General features: G+C 39.2%; 1 protein-coding gene across 1 annotated transcript in view; it reads left to right on the forward strand.

Moving 5' to 3' along the window:
• Positions 1–9,414, forward strand: part of ccdc162 (coiled-coil domain containing 162) — a 63,165-nt gene extending 53,751 nt beyond the window's left edge. Inside the window, exons 38-47 of the mRNA XM_088906135.1 lie at positions 65–118; positions 1,576–1,743; positions 2,208–2,360; positions 3,048–3,182; positions 3,788–3,940; positions 4,598–4,807; positions 5,450–5,570; positions 6,061–6,126; positions 8,963–9,108; positions 9,287–9,414. Of these exons, the coding sequence (XP_088762261.1) occupies positions 65–118; positions 1,576–1,743; positions 2,208–2,360; positions 3,048–3,182; positions 3,788–3,940; positions 4,598–4,807; positions 5,450–5,570; positions 6,061–6,126; positions 8,963–9,108; positions 9,287–9,400 (1,320 nt within the window). The 3' untranslated portion in view covers positions 9,401–9,414. The remainder of the gene's footprint in view (positions 1–64; positions 119–1,575; positions 1,744–2,207; positions 2,361–3,047; positions 3,183–3,787; positions 3,941–4,597; positions 4,808–5,449; positions 5,571–6,060; positions 6,127–8,962; positions 9,109–9,286) is intronic.
• The last annotated feature ends 6,622 nt before the right edge of the window (positions 9,415–16,036 follow it).

Here is a 16,036-nt window from a genome sequence, read left to right on the forward strand (position 1 = left end):
CAAACTACAATTGTTTGTGACACACTGACACTTGTGCCTGAGATGATCCCCTTTTTGCTTTTAGGATCTGAAGGCACTGGAGGACTCCCAGACCTGGGGTGAAGGGCCCGATGCCCAGGTTTGTTTTACCCAAATAAAGAAAAAACACAAATAATGCTATTGCACTTTGCATACCATCCAAAAACGTATATCACTTACAGTACATATCTGCTTCCTAAAGACTATTAAGAGTTATGAAAATTTGTCAGACTGCCAGCATGTCACCTTTTTATACAACGATTTCTAAAGTTTATAGGAAGCTCCAGATAAAGCAGTTTTTAATTGATCTTTATCTGCCCAACTCAGGCTAGAAAAAGCGATAAAAATGCCAGAACTTTAGGAGGATCTTTAGGAGGTGTGTGGATTGGCAGCGCAGGAGGACTCCAGCCCTCAATTAGAGGGGCAGAAAGAAAATGAGAGACGAAGGAAGAAGACAGAACACCCTGATGTGAAACAGTTACCAGATAGTTACAGAACTATGGATCACCACACTGAGAAAAATTACATCTACATCCAGTATAATCATAGTCCCGTAGTCATCCTCATTACACCATCTCATACGTTGTTTCTATCCAGCACTCCTCTGGCTTGTTCATAGATCTGCATCACTTTAGTTAAGTGAGACCTAGAGTGCCTTGCAAAAGTATTTAGCCTTCAAATTTGTCATATTTTTTAAATAAAAAAAGGGAACACTTTATAGGTGAGATTAGTTAAATGTCAGCATTTTAACAAAATGCAACATCATCGGAAGGGAGTGGATCTTCTTGCAAAGCACTGTACCCATTGACTATCACTTACAATCCAGTTGCCACAAAGATCAACATCTGTTACTAGTTCTAGTTCAAGTTATTTTTTTTCCAGAAATGAACAATGAATCATATTAGTAATAGATGAATTATTGGTCTATAATTACATGGTTTGGTATTGTCACTATTTGTTTCTGCGTGGAAGGCTCATTAGGAATATCAATAAGCAGTTGTCCAGTCAATGGATGTTGTTCATTTTTAGCGACTTTTGGAGGAGTTTAGTTTATGTACTGTGAATGATGCATCTGGACAAACTATCAGGTCCTGGAGATGTATTTATCTTAAGTTATTCAAGGGGCTCTAACACTGATTTGGTCCTTCTGTACAAATTCTCTTTAATATATTACTTTTTTTAGCCTTAGATTGAGGCATGTTGTTAGTTTCTTCCTGGATAAACGCACCTGCAGTGCATTTGCTTCATACATCATCGGTTCCCTTTCGTCACCTAAAATGTTCCAGTTTTTATCTCTGAGGGATGTAACTTCATCCTTTATAGTTATTTCGCTCTTGTAATAATGAAAAAAATCTATCTGACGCAGAACTAGAATCTTATTCTAGTTTTCTATAATTTGCATGGCTCTTCTACTTTCCTTCGTTATACTCGTTTTCCTGAACCGGGTCTTGTTCTTCCTGAGTTTTCTGGGCTTCTGCTTTCTGGTTGTGGAGTTGATACTGTAGTGAGGAAGGTGTCTGCGCTGTGGGTGTGTGAGTCGGAGCTCCTGTGCGACAGGTGGCCGATCTGTGTCAGGAGATGGTGGTGGAGATCACGGCACTTCGAGCCCAGGTGGCACACATGGAGGAGGAGAGGCAGAGTCTGCAGCAACAAGCCCGCTCACAGGTCCAGCTGGAGTACGAGGCGCTGGTCCGAAACCTCTTCACTGCCTGCCTCAGCTTAAAGGTCTGCATAATATTGGCTTAGCACACCATAATCTCACTGACAGAACGTGTGCATATCCTTGGTTATATTACATTAATTTATCAAAATCTGAACTATTACTGCATTTCATGTGCCATACTACGTACAAATAAAAATATTTTTCTGTGAAGTCACAATTTACACTTATTCTCTTTATATATAAAAGATCTTGTCATTAACAGGAAGGTGATATTGTGTGAGACAGGTCCATTGCTTATGAATGTGCACTGGAGTTCATTGTGCATGGATATATTATATTGTCTCAACTGGATTGATAATTATAATCATTTCAAGTACTTTTAGACCCATTAGTGCAATGTCTGGAGATATATAATGGCACTTAAATCACTTCAGTGGGGCTACAGATATTATGTAATAGATTATTGATGTAAAGCCAGTTAAAATAATATGTATTTCCCATTGACGTCTTTAACTGCTGGATGCAGGCCAAGCTGGATGAATATCACATGAGAATGGACCAGGATGTAACTGAACTAGTCAGCCAGGTGCGCAGGGAAGGGGTGGACAACATGATCAAGCTGAAGAAGAAGTTTGGCTCCACCAAAGATGACGAGGCCCTTCAGGGAACATTATTGATGGTAAGGTGGTTTCTGGAAACGTAGCAGAATGTTGTGGGGTTTCTGCAAAAACATAATAATAATAATTGCTTCCACTTATATAGCGCTTTTTCTGGACACTCCACTCAAAGCGCTTTACAGGTAATGGGAACTCCCCTCCACCACCACCAATGTGCAGCATCCACCTGGATGATGCGACGGCAGCCATAGTATGCCAGAACACTCACCACACACCAGCTATCAGTGGGGAGGAGAGCAGAGTAATGTAGCCAATTCATAGAGGGGAATTATTAGGAGGCCATGATTGGTAAGGGCCAATGGGAAATTTGGCCAGGACGCCGGGGTTACACCCCTACTCTTTTCAAGAAACGCCCTGGGATTTTTAATGACCACAGAGAGTCAGGACCTCGGTTTTATGTCTCATCCGAAGGACGGCGCCTGTTTACAGTATAGTGTCCCCATCACTATACTGGGGCATTAGGACCCACATGGACCGCAGGGTGAGCGCCCCCTGCTGGCCCCACTAACACCTCTTCCAGCAGCAACCTTGGTTTTTCCCAGGAGGTCTCCCATCCAGGTACTGACCAGGCTCACACCTGCTTAGCTTCAGTGGGCTGCCAATTGTGAGTTGCAATTTATTTTTATACAAAAAAAGATGCAGAAAGACTGAAAGATGTTGTGATGTAACTATTGCGTTCTGCGTTTCAGCAAGAAAAGCTGCAGGAGCTGCGGAGGGAGAGTGGCCAGCTGGACGCCCTACTGTGCAAGATGAAGGCCCTGGGGCTCTGGAAACACACTGTGAGCCAGGGCCAGCTCCGCCGCCAGCTGCTCTGCCACAGGCAGGTAGGGCTGTGTGCCTGAGAAGAGGCAGGTCCAATGCCCAACATCAGCCAGTGAGGCCCAGCACACACATTTCAAAACCAACAAGCCCAGCAGTACCTGTCCAGTGGGTTTTCTTGATGCATCACTGGTGGCTAGATTCATTCATCTTACATTTAAATCTGCGTATTTTGGAAACTTTCAGTTTATGTTAATGTACGTAATATTAGTATCCTGTTGTGTGCGAAATAATTGAAAGCATTATTTCCTTATTTCTAACCCATTACCTCCTGTTGTGTCCCATGAACAGCCCACAGATAAGTAAGTGGTGAAACAGCTGTAGCACTTGTTGACTTATTTTTAGAAACAGTTTAGCATTCTCTGCAGTACGGTATGTAGCAACTCAAATGAACTGAAGGGTCGATCAGAAAGTGAGCAGTGTGCCACAGAAACACTTTTTCCTTTTGAAGTTTACAGTAAGACTGGAACACACTCTCCAGCCACAGCTGCAGTAGTGAATGTATTCTTCTGTACGGAGGCTGGTTCACACACACACACTCTCACCTGTAACATCACAGCTGTTGGCGCCACTGTCTTCCCCGCGGCTTGTGCTCTGTGACCCCCCACAGGAGGCAACGCAGCAGAAGAAGGAGAGCCTGCGGCTGCGGCTGCTGGTGGAGGAGGAGGCCACCCTGCTGAGGCAGCAGCTCGAGGCCGCGAGGAGAGCGCTGTCCATGTGCCAGGCCGAGTACACGACTGTCAGCAAACAGCTGGACAAGCAGGTGACTCACCACCCAGCACAGCAGAGTCACAGCTGCACACACACCATTCAGATCAGAGATACAGAGAGATACAGATCACCTGCAGATCTAGAAATTCTGTCTCAGGTGTCTGACTGATAGCAGGAAAGCACTGCAGCATAATATTTGGTTAAGAAGGAATTCAGACCCTTTAAGTCATAGAACCTTACCTGGGATCACAAGGCCTTTTTATATCCCTTTCAAATAATTGTATCAACACATTTTTCTTCCTACTCCTTGGATTAAATGAATGTGGCAGCAAATCTGTAGGATATGAAGGCAAGATGTAAGTGACATTTGAAATTTTTGTCAATTTTTTCATGCCATAAAAAGTGAATCTCATCTTCATTTTTCTTCAATCAGCTGATTACATCACCCTGTTTAAACAGGGGGGTATTCTTATTCTGAAAAGTCCAAAGTCTGTAAGTTTTTAACCATGACTATCAGCATGAAACCCAGCCCTTACTAAGTCAGAGTATCTAATGCACCTTGCAGCTGCAGTTCATTTAAGCTGGTTTACATATTCATTAGATTGAGAGAGGCTGTTCTTGCATCTGCCCTAGCCCCAGTCAAGAGGTTTCTGGGTCTCCAGTATGTGTGCACTAGGGGCACTGCTGGTGACTGTGAGTTCTCCCTCAGAGGCAGCTGCTGAGGGAGTCAGAGCACCGCTCCGCCCAGGCGGCGCGCAGCAGGCTGCACCTGGACAGCATGAAGGCAGCCAACCTGGAGCGGCTGCAGGAGGATGTGGGGGAGAAGGAGCAGCAGCTGCAGGCGCTGGGGGAGCAGCTGGAGTGCAGCACCAAGATGAGCCAGCTCCACCAGCAGAGGACAGACAAGGAGATCCGACAGGTGGACAGCCACGCTTGCTCCTCTTGTTTCCGAAAATATTCCTACTGCCACCTACTGCCTTTGTGAGCTTAATTAAGAATTAAAAAATCTGAGATTTCTTCCCTTTAAGCACTCCTACTTTTGCAGTATCACTTTTGCTGTTTAAGTTCTTTTCTTCTTCATGTAATGCTTTGCATTTATCTAAATCATAACCCCAAATACTAAAGTGGGGCATTCTACAAATGGGCAATATTTGCAAATTAATGTTGTTACAGCCACAGATAACAATATGATTTAAAAAAATGCTGTGAATATCAATGTTTCAACTGCTTTCTTGTGTGCACAGATCTTTCCTTCTAGAATCAGTTAAAATGAATTTGTGAAGGAGATTGTCTCAAGGAAGAGATATTCAAACTGTGTGTGTACAAGTATAGTGGTTATAGTATTCTTCAATGTGTTGTCTTTCACTAACACTATCAATCTTACTGAGCTGTCTGTAGGAGCAGTAGACATTAAATATTGCAACTTATGTTTAAACGGTAAGTGTCAACCTCTTAACACCACATTTAGTCTCTTTTTAAACGTATCCATACAGAAATGTTTGTGTCGACATTAAAGCCGTCGACCTAAAAAACAGCTTTCCATGCTCTCTCCCGCTGGCAGGTCAGAAGCCAGCTTTCTCTGGAGCGAAGCCTGAAACTTGAAGCTTTCCAGCGTGTGGATGAGCTGCAGAGCCAAGTGTATGACATTCAGGGCGCCCTGTCCCGATGCAGCTCCTCGACAGGTGTGACAAGCTCTGGGCCGTCTCGCACGTCTCCCTGCTCGCCAGAGAGAGAACAGTGTGCACCTTCTGAGCCAAGACACAGGCCTGACCGATTCAGGGCTGCATAACTTCATGTGTGCAAGGGTTTGCTCTGGAGGATCCAACAACCTAGATCAACATAATTAACTTTTATATTGTCAATTGTAAATTAGAACACACTAAACAAGTATTAACACATCACTTTCCACATGTGGGACACCATTCAAAAGATTACTTCTTTCCCCATTAGGATATAAATGAACTTCAGTGTAATAACCACTATTACAGAGACAATCTTATAATCAGCACTAGCTCATGTGTCTCTTGCAACCTTATTCAGGAGAATTGATTCTGTGTTTAGTCCAGTAAAGTCTATATGGGAAAGCTAAAGTCAAACATGCTAAAATTTTTTAAATTAAATTATTTACTACATACAGTACCAGTCAGTAAAGTCTGACTTTTCCTTCCAAAGGCCAGAACAGGAGGTCGGCCTCTGTTTTGTCCAGGAGTGCTGGCTCCATAAGAAGCACATTAGCAGGTATGTTTTATGTACAGTATACTGTATACAGTATGTAATGCTCTATGCTGCATTTGTATTGTTCTCCAATGATGGAGGATAAAGATGTCTACTGAAATTCCCAAGTTCAAAGGCTTGTTATGGTATTGGCAAAACTGTGTGAAACAGAGAGAGTGCAAGTGTAAGTTAGCAAATTACCTCTGTTGTGCTGTTCAGTTACTGTTCTACTATCCTGGAGACAAAATGCATTTGTATCCGGTCAGTGTGTAGATGACATCTCCCCACCCTTAATCTTCTTAAAGGACATATGACTAATTTGCCTTTCTGACACAGCTCCCAAAATATAAATACATGGGTTTTCATTTCTAGTTTGGATGTTCTGTCAAGCCAGTAAACCTCAAATGTGTTTTGGAGCAGATTTAGGAGTATAAAAATGAGTTTCTCTATGATGACGTTTGGAAGAATCTCTTGTGAAATAGAGAAAACCTGTGTTGTGAAATAGCCTCACCTTTGTCAGCATAGTTCACAAATCCTTCTATAATACTTGTGCCAGACAGGACACAGAGAGCTTAGTGTATAAGACACTAAAAACAGCAATGCTTGATTAATGGGAAATCTTGGCACTGTCCTTATAATTAAAGCTGAAAATCAACACATCACTTCACATGAAGTACACTTTTGTCTTGCAATCATTCTCATCAGAAAGAAACAAGTAAAATCATTTAACAACCAAGAAAATGAGAAATAGCTTTTTATTGTGGCATGAGAATCCAAAGATAGTTTTAATGACATACATGCCTTAAGTATTTAGCTGAGGTCTGTCTTAATGACCTGCTGTGTGTTCCATATGAACTGGATTTTCAAGTAAACTAAAGACAGAAATTGACATTGAAAAGAGCTGGGGTGAGGACTTTATTATATAGCTTTCCATAGACCTGTGTTCTCTTTAAACTATAAGGGATACCAGAGCTTTAAGCTAAATTGTAGGATTAAGCCACTGTGTCTGAGAGTAGACTAGTGTAAAACAGTGAGACAGTGTCCATCTGGAGGAGATTTAGGAGTATGAAAATGAGCTTCTCTATTGATCACACTTGGCAGAATCTCTTAAGAAATAAAGAAAACCTGAGTTATGAAAAAGCCTTAAGGTCACAAAACACTAGTTGGATAACTTAGTCTATAACGGGTACATAAGCACATTTCCCAGTCTCAGACTTCAGTCAGCTACAGGAATACAGCCCCTGGACATGCGCTTTAAGATATTACTACTCTTTAGGTGCATTGTGAAGCAAAACCTGCAGTTAAATCTCTCTTTGCACCTCAGATGCCACAAAATAAATGGGAACCTATATCCCTATCCATAAAAATGCACCCTAAGCAAGAAAGACATCTCTAACCAAGGTATCTTTTACCCAGAAAACCCAAGTTCCCTACAAACACAGAAAAACAAGCTCTTCCTAGCAAGGTTCAGATACGTAGCTCCAGTCAGGTCTGGTTTAGATGAACATGAAGTACTGTACCAGCTCTTCTTGCTGTAGGTGTGGGATATACAGCAAAGCTGTGTGATACCTTCTTCAATATATGACAATCAGCACCTCACCATGCCAGTAAAATCAGTTGTCTTCCAAATCCCTAAAATAGTAGAACTATTCAATTTAAATCTGTCACCCAAAACACAGCTCCCACCACAAATGAAATTACAGATACAGATTAAATTGCCTAATTGATAACACCAGATCAATATCAAACAACAGCTGTTACCTGCAAAGGCACACTATTATTTAGGTTTCTGAAACAATGCAAAAGGAAACCTGCTTTCACTTACTCTTCTGCTCCACTCTAGTAAACCATAAAATCCAATATTGTTTGCCGCTGGCCGTGTGGACTTTGACAACTGATTTGTGCTCCAATTTTAGTAAGGAGTCCACCCTTTAGTTTTGAAAGATCTACCAGAGCTCTATGCAGACGTCAAATCATTCCTATGTCTTATAAATTAATCATTATTTCCCTGTTCTGTATTGCCATAGGGCTCATCTGTTTAACTTTGTGCAGTGAACATCCTATTCTGTATCTAGTAATTCGAATGCAGTTTACATTTCAGTCTCTTCATTCTGTGTGCAGTTGTGTCTTATTGTGATCCAGTGGTAATTGTACACCAGCCTGCTTTGGAGTCTTCTCCCAGCTTTTGGAATGCACACCATGTCTCTAAAAGTCTAACCAATTGCTCCACGTCTTAAAGGCAGCAAATGTCAGCAAGTTCAGCCACCAGATCATGAGCTCTGATCTCCAGGTATTTGACAAGGCTGTGTTATTTGTGGACAAATCCTCAGATAACACAAACTGGAGCACAAACAGCAATGCCTCATGGTGTTTTTGAGTAAAATACTTTATTAGCATTTTATGTTCTTAAGTTAAAAGAGGGTGAAAAAAACAACACTTGTTTTAGTGGTAACTAAACTTTTGTGGTGACCCATTCAACAGACATCTTTATTTTAGTTTAGTTCCAAAACCAGCTTGTAAAGCACCTAGAGATTGCCCACTGATAGAAACTTACAAACTGCCCGCACTAAAACCACCAGAAACAATATGGTCTGAATTCTCAGTGCATGCGAGTAGTGTGACAATTACTGTGCTTAGAGCCAAATAGCTGTAACTAAAGTTAAAAAAACAGTTAAAAAATTTTACAAAAATTTAGAAAGGAAACTTTTGACCAGACGTTTGTAAAGGCAAACACTTCAGTACAAAATAGCAAATTTTTCTAGTGTGTTGGAAATTCAAGGAGTGTACATCTAGGGGAACAAATGTGATGTACTTTTGTGAAGGTAAAATGGCTGTGTAAAAGGATGTATTTGACTGTCAGGCTCTGCAAAATGGAATCTGCTGGCATCTCACTCAGCCTCTGCACTTCTGCAAGACCCCAGTAAGGACTGGCGCTCACCCGAGAACAGGACAGGAGATGATGTCTGCAGAAATGGCACAGACACTCGGCTCCAGAGACCAAAAACTGTGAGTCAAACGCTGTATTGCAAACAGCTGTGCTAGAACTTTTTATAATAAAATAAATGGTGTTGGAGCTTCAGATTATAATCTCTATGAGAAAAAGCCATCTGAGGGTGGGGTGGAAACTACTGGCACACTATACCACACAGGACTGATACAGAGCTGCGATGTTCCTCACTTTCAGGGTCCCAGTCGGATCAGGAACCAAGTTACAGGGTCCCTGTTACCTGATCTTGGAGAAGGAGGTCCTCACAGTCTCCTTATAAAGATGCGGGAGCTGAGACGGGACCAGAAATAAGACGAGAAGAAAAAGAAGTTGTGTGACACTGAGCAGGACCTCATGCCCCCCAACCAGCATTAATGTTCTATTGTTAGAAGTGGTGCCTCTCACTTCATCTTCCAGAACTTCTCATAATCCAGCCATTGCTTTAATCACAAGTACCGCTCTGGGTTGAGGCTGTTTATTTTTGCAGTTGAAATGTATGATGCATTTTTTAATTCACAGATTTCTCCAACAGAATCATTGTTAAATAGTCTGACATTGTAACCTCAATTTGTTTTCCCCAGAATAGATGAATGGAAAAAAATGGGACATCTTCCATAGGCTAGAACAGATATTATGTACTGTAGATGGATAACTGTGCTAAAAATAAATTAGAATGGCTTTTATTTCTGCAGTCGTTTTATTACATGTTCCAAAACGTTAAAAAAATTCCTTTTCTAATTATACATACTTTAAATATTTTGTTATATGCTCAATATATATACTTATGTGCTAGTTATATGCACAGTTTACACACTATAATTGTTGTTCTTACTTCCTGCTGCACCTCCAAAAATAAGCACCATATACAGCACATAGAATGCAGTAAAAATCATAGATTTACATGTATAAATCTCACAGACATCAAGGTATTAATATGCTTCAGAAAAAAGGAAAAAATTCAATTTACTCACAAAAACATCTTGTGACAACCCGCGAAATGTTAGCATGCTGTGACGAAGTCTAATGATGCCTTTTTTTCTTTTTATGAAAATGGACTTAAAAAAATTGCAAAGTAAATTTTTAGAATTGAATAAAAAAACAGACTCTGTGGAATTAGATTGCACTCAACCTTTATTCAATTTGTTTAAATATTGTCATGTGATGGGGTTAATCATTTGTCATTACAGTTAGTTGACGAGGTCCCTTTCCTCATACTTTCAAGACTGTACAAACTGGAGTGTGTTTATTTATCCAGCATGGCACCCAATCTAGACAAATGTTTTAGTTTTCTCCTTACAACCAACTTCCTTTGGAAACTGCATTATACATGGTGATTTCACAAATAACTGAAAAACGGAACAAGTAAAGGTTTATTCCGTGCTAAAAAGAAAAGAAACAAGGAGACTTCTTCGGGTGTCAACTGAAAAAAAATACTGAAAAAAAGATGACTTGTGATTTTCATTGCCTAGATTTCAAAATTACACCTTACTTAATCATAATGGTGAAAGCTTGGTTTCATAATGGTGTATGTACAATTTCGGTTATCCTCTGTAGTGGTTTCAGGGCTGTTTGTTCTGTTACTAATGTTAATATTTACAGTATAGTCCTGAGACAGAACCAGGTACAAGCCACAGAGGTAAACTGTGGGTACTGGTGACTAAGAGGGATATTTGGGTGGCATACTGTACGTTACATAATGGAAAAAAAACAGCAGTTTGGACAATCTTAAAATTTTATTCCTGTTTTCAACATATTTCTAATGTGAGAGAAATGGAAAAACAAGACACATGAAAAGGTACACTTAAAAAAGCATCAGACTTTATTAAGGCAGGCTTTGTGATTACATACAGATGCAGCCATTCAAAACGCGTGGGGTATTTCGCGGTACACCGCGGTGGGCGTGTCGCATGAAAACGCAGTATCACGCTGTGTAACGCGTCATTAGACATCATACCGGAAAGTATCCGGAATCACCTTTTTTAACCGCCAGGAGGAGCCAATAAAGCTTAATCTCTCATGTACAGCATTTGAGCTTTTAAATTTAAACTGTGTATTACATTTTTCTTTTACTATAACGGACATAAAAACTCCCTTGCTTTTAACAGAGCGTTTCATAATTTCTAACAACGAAAATTATTTAAACTGCGACACTTATCATTCAATCAGAGCTCAAAATATCACAAGGATCCTCAAGAGCACAACAAAGACCGTATTGAAAGATACTTGTATCAGATACATGTGAATCCAAGCCTTTTTATCTACGCTTTCTTTTCCAGAGATTATGGTACCACTTCAGAAGGGTGTCAGCCAGTCAGATTCCAGGACCGGAATTATCTGGTTTATAATCTAGAATATATGTAATCATGTATCTAAAGAAATTAATAATGATATTAATTTAAGGATCTAAATATCTAAATCTATGTATCTATATAGATGGTGGTATTACTGTATTTCATTTTCTTTGTAAACACTTTTTGTTAACACCCAAATCACAGGTGGATTCTGTTTTTTGGTCTATTATGGTCTGTAGCTCAAATCCTGCTTAACTAAAAATTAGACACAAGAAGAGTATTATTGGACAATGTTGTGAGGCTCTGGTGGAATTTCTCTGTAAACTGAAGAATTATAGAGGAGACAGGTTGTGTATCGCTTCTTTTGGCACTTGTAAAAAAAACATTCCAATGTTAATGCGACACGGAAGATAATGTGGTGTATTGGTTGTTAGTGAAAAGATTTAATCATTTAATCTCTTTACTGTGCACATTTTAATCCGCTTATTATTGAATATGTATATGGAATTTTACCACTAAAGGGAAATTTTAGTAGCTAAGCATAAAACGCAGAGGAGCATAACGAAGGTCATAAAGGTCATAAACAATATTAATTTAGGAACATAAACATATTATGTAAACCGTATGTTGCTGTTATTGGTATTTTAAAGAAAAAATACACACCAATACTTCATTTCTCCCTAAACATTTTAAGCACCAAAGTCTTACATGTGGTTGACCTTCCGACCATATTACTGTAATATCTATATTGCTGTTTCAGTATGTGTCACATGACTTGCCTTGGTGGCGTCACGGCTTAAAGGACTGATTTACCGTACTGTATAAGGTTGAGGCCGGGTGTTCAAATCCAGCAATCTCTGTGTTTTCTTTTAACAAAAACACTTCTTTGAAAAACTAAAATAGCAAATATTATGGACACTACAGTATATTGACATTTTTTATATTTCAAAATAACACGTTTGTACTGTATGTACAGTACACAGCGGTACCGCAGGTTGAACTGTAGGGCTCAAATCCACCTGAGCCCAAAAGCATTCGCCTGGTGCAGCGCGGTTTTCATCACTCTCTGCAGGAGTGCTGGCTGTGACGAATTAAACCGGTTTCACAGGTATTTTCAAAGTAGAAGAGGTCGAGTCTTCCAGCGGGAGGGGGGAACAAGCTGCCCAGCTGTGTGGAATGCTACAGAACCCTAAACAGACAATACACACTAGCCGAATATTTGACCATGATATCCAGACACAGCTGTATGAGCTCCACCAGTAAAACTCAAAGTATTACGCTGGTCCACACTATTTGTAACTGTCATTTTAAATGAAAAGACTAACCGTTCCGTGTCCGAATCGCAGTAGCTACGCGTACGAAATAAAGTTCATCCCAGCTACAATACATATATATTTTTGTGGTAAGAGGGAGCAAAACATCAGTATTTACTGCTATTAATTAGTGTAAGATTTATAGTTGAAATCTGAGCCTAAATATAAAGTTAAAATCTCGACAAAGCAATGTAGGAAATGCGCACACAGAAATACAGAGAAAATAAATCCTTTCTGACATCTAAAAATCAGTTTCGATCAAGGTCTCTAAAACAAACAAGAAAAAGAGGATTTTCGGAGGGCAATTACACTGTGTTTATGTAGAATAAGTGATTTATGAGCAATCTAATTTCTTGTTCATTTAAAACAGTGAAATGTCAGCTGCAAAAGATCGCACCAGAAACAGCACTCTCTCTGCCTGTCATAGACGCTCAGGAATGGGTGAATGAAGTCATGTCAAGTACAATAATTCGATGATCAATAATAACAGTTGTAGAACAAGAAACAAAAGATAGTGAAAACTTAAGCTTTGTAAGGCTAAAACTAAAATTCATTCTACAAATTAAGGCAAATGAAAATTCAGGAGGTTAAAGTGCTAGAGGTGTAAAAAATACAAAAATGCACATGAGCAAAAAGTTTTAGAAATGGAGCAGGTGTTACTTTGAAATAAGCAAACAGAAAAAAGCCATGACTATATATAGTGCAGAAGAGGGATGCAGGAACACTTGCTGAGATATACAAAAAAATCACAAAAAGGTATACTTTAGATCTTTTTTTTCTGAACCAGGGAAAATCTGATAATGTTTCTCTATAACAATAATAAAAAACTTTATTTTATATATCACCTTTAAAAGTGGTACAGTATCTCAAAGCAATACAGTAGATGTAAAAACAGTTAAAAGGACCACAGATTACAAAGTAAATACATATAAGAAAGACAAGCAGTTAGAGGTGCTACCAAATTTAGAAAATGAAGCAGATACAGACACTAAGTCTCTGAAAAGAAAGGTTTTGAGGTTAGATTTAAATGCACTCAGGGTATGTGACTGATATCACTGTGGATACAAATCGAGAGGTCTGGGGTGCAGCTAGAGAAGGTCCAGTCACCCACAGAATGTAGATGTTCTTGAGGACAGCTAGAAGACCAGAGTCAGACGGACAAAGGTGGGGAGTAGACAGATAATAAGCCATAAACTGTAGGTACTGAATGAGGATGAGGATTTTGATGTTGACTCGAAACCTGATAGGAAGCCAGTGCAAGGACTTGAAGACAGGTGTAATGCATCCCTGTTAGGATTCTTGCTGTCATATTCTGAACATATTGAAGATTGCTCAGTGTGGATTTAATTACCCCAGTGAACAGGATGTGCATTTATTAATTCTAGAAAAAAAGCCTTTCTTGATTTCTCTAGTTCCTAGTTTCTCTAGTTCCCTTTAAAATAAACTATTATTCCACAATGCAGAGTATTACATGGCCAGTATTTACATATGATATTTATGATTTAAAGAAATTAACACAAGCAGCTTTTGGGGATTTAAGTGTTGGATGAGTTATTGCAGGATAAAAGACTGGAGATGTTGGTAAGAAAAAGAAAATTTTGGGAAAGTTGAGGAATACACTGATAACAAGAACACTTCCTTATGGGGTTAGGTATACTTTTGATGAAGATAATGAAGTCAACAGACTGTATGTTTACATAGATACTGAAATGAGGATTGTATTTTAGATTTTGTGTAGTTTCTAGCATTGAACTGTGTGTTGGATGCACATGAATTTAAGGAATGGGCAAACACAGCTGATGTTGATCCACAGAACCAACATATTAAGATGTTTATAATTAGAGGCAATTTGTTTAAATAACTAGGTATGGATACTGATGTGCAAGAGAGGTGGAAAGGCTGTTTCCTTAAGCCAGCACTATAAAATATTTTATTCTCAGTGAGATGCTGCCATTTCATAGTGGGTTTCTAACACTGTGTATAGTTCCATCCATTTTCTAATCTCTTTATCCAGTACAGAGGATTTGGAGCCTATCCCAGTAAGCAACGGACACAAGGCAGAATACACCCTGGACATAGCGCCAGTCCATCACAGGACAGACAGACACAAACAAACACACACCAGGGCCAGTTTTCCCATAGACCAATTAACTTACCAGTATGTTTTGGAGTGCGAGAGGGAGTCATATCACACATATGGAAAAAAAAAACATGTAACCCAGAGAGAACATGCAAACCCCCCACACACAGGACAGCAGAAATTGAACCTAGGACCCCAGTACTGCAAGATAGCAATGCTAACCACTTCACCACCATTAGAAATGGATGGATATCTTAGTTATCTTTCTAGTTCACAGGTTTGCATGCATAATTTAATTTTGAAAGCCACTGAGACATCAGGTACTACTGTTGTATTTATGAAAAAGAAACAAAACAAAAAGCATACTAACAACTGTGCCATCCTACTCCTTAGTTAATACATTTTATTATTTATAAACAGTTAACATTGTTAGCAAAATATTTTGAATTATATTTTACCCTATTTTTTCTTTAGTTTTGTATTTAACTTATTATATGATAGTCAGATTTAATGTATATTTGAACAATGAAAATATATTTTTACAAGATGCGGGGGAAAGTGCAACAACTTATTACAGTGCTAAATTTAATATTATTGATTACTAATAGTTTATGCTAACACCTAACTTTCTTAATTGGATGTATTTAAAACACTGAACTAAGTGTAACATAACATTCAGAAATACAATTGAGAATAGTTTTGTGGTGTTTGTATAGATGAAACGTTTCTAAAATGTATAACATAACAAAATTAAAGATGATTAAAATCTGTAATCTTTCCACTTGTAATGTCATTAGAAAGTACAACAAGTTTCTGCTTTGTCTAAGGATGGTATCAAAAAGTAGTCTTAGTGGTGAGAAAGCTGTGCTTAATGATAATTAAGGGACTTAAAAGTAAAAAGAGATGCTTCATATTGCTTGATTAATTTTAAAAACTAAGTTATAAATGCAGACGTGATTGGTGCCATTAAGCACTCCAGGCAGCAGAACGTTCGTTCTGTACTGCTGAGCTCCGCGCCTCCTCCCTCTCGCGGTGCCGCACCGGGTCTAAATATCTAAACATATGTATCTATATAGCAGGTAGTATCACTGTATTCCACTTTCTTTGTAAACACAGAAAAACAGATTCACAACGCGATGCTGTGTCACTGTGTAAAAAAAAACGGTTTGAACACCCTATATTGTAATGAGCTGCTGAGCTAAGAATAGGAATGTTCCTGCTGTCAGAGGGGGTGGAAAGTGCCCTCGGTCATTTAATTAGTATT

This window comes from Atractosteus spatula, chromosome 2 (assembly GCF_055471065.1).
Source record: "Atractosteus spatula isolate fAtrSpa1 chromosome 2, fAtrSpa1.hap1, whole genome shotgun sequence".
NCBI lineage: Eukaryota > Metazoa > Chordata > Actinopteri > Semionotiformes > Lepisosteidae > Atractosteus > Atractosteus spatula.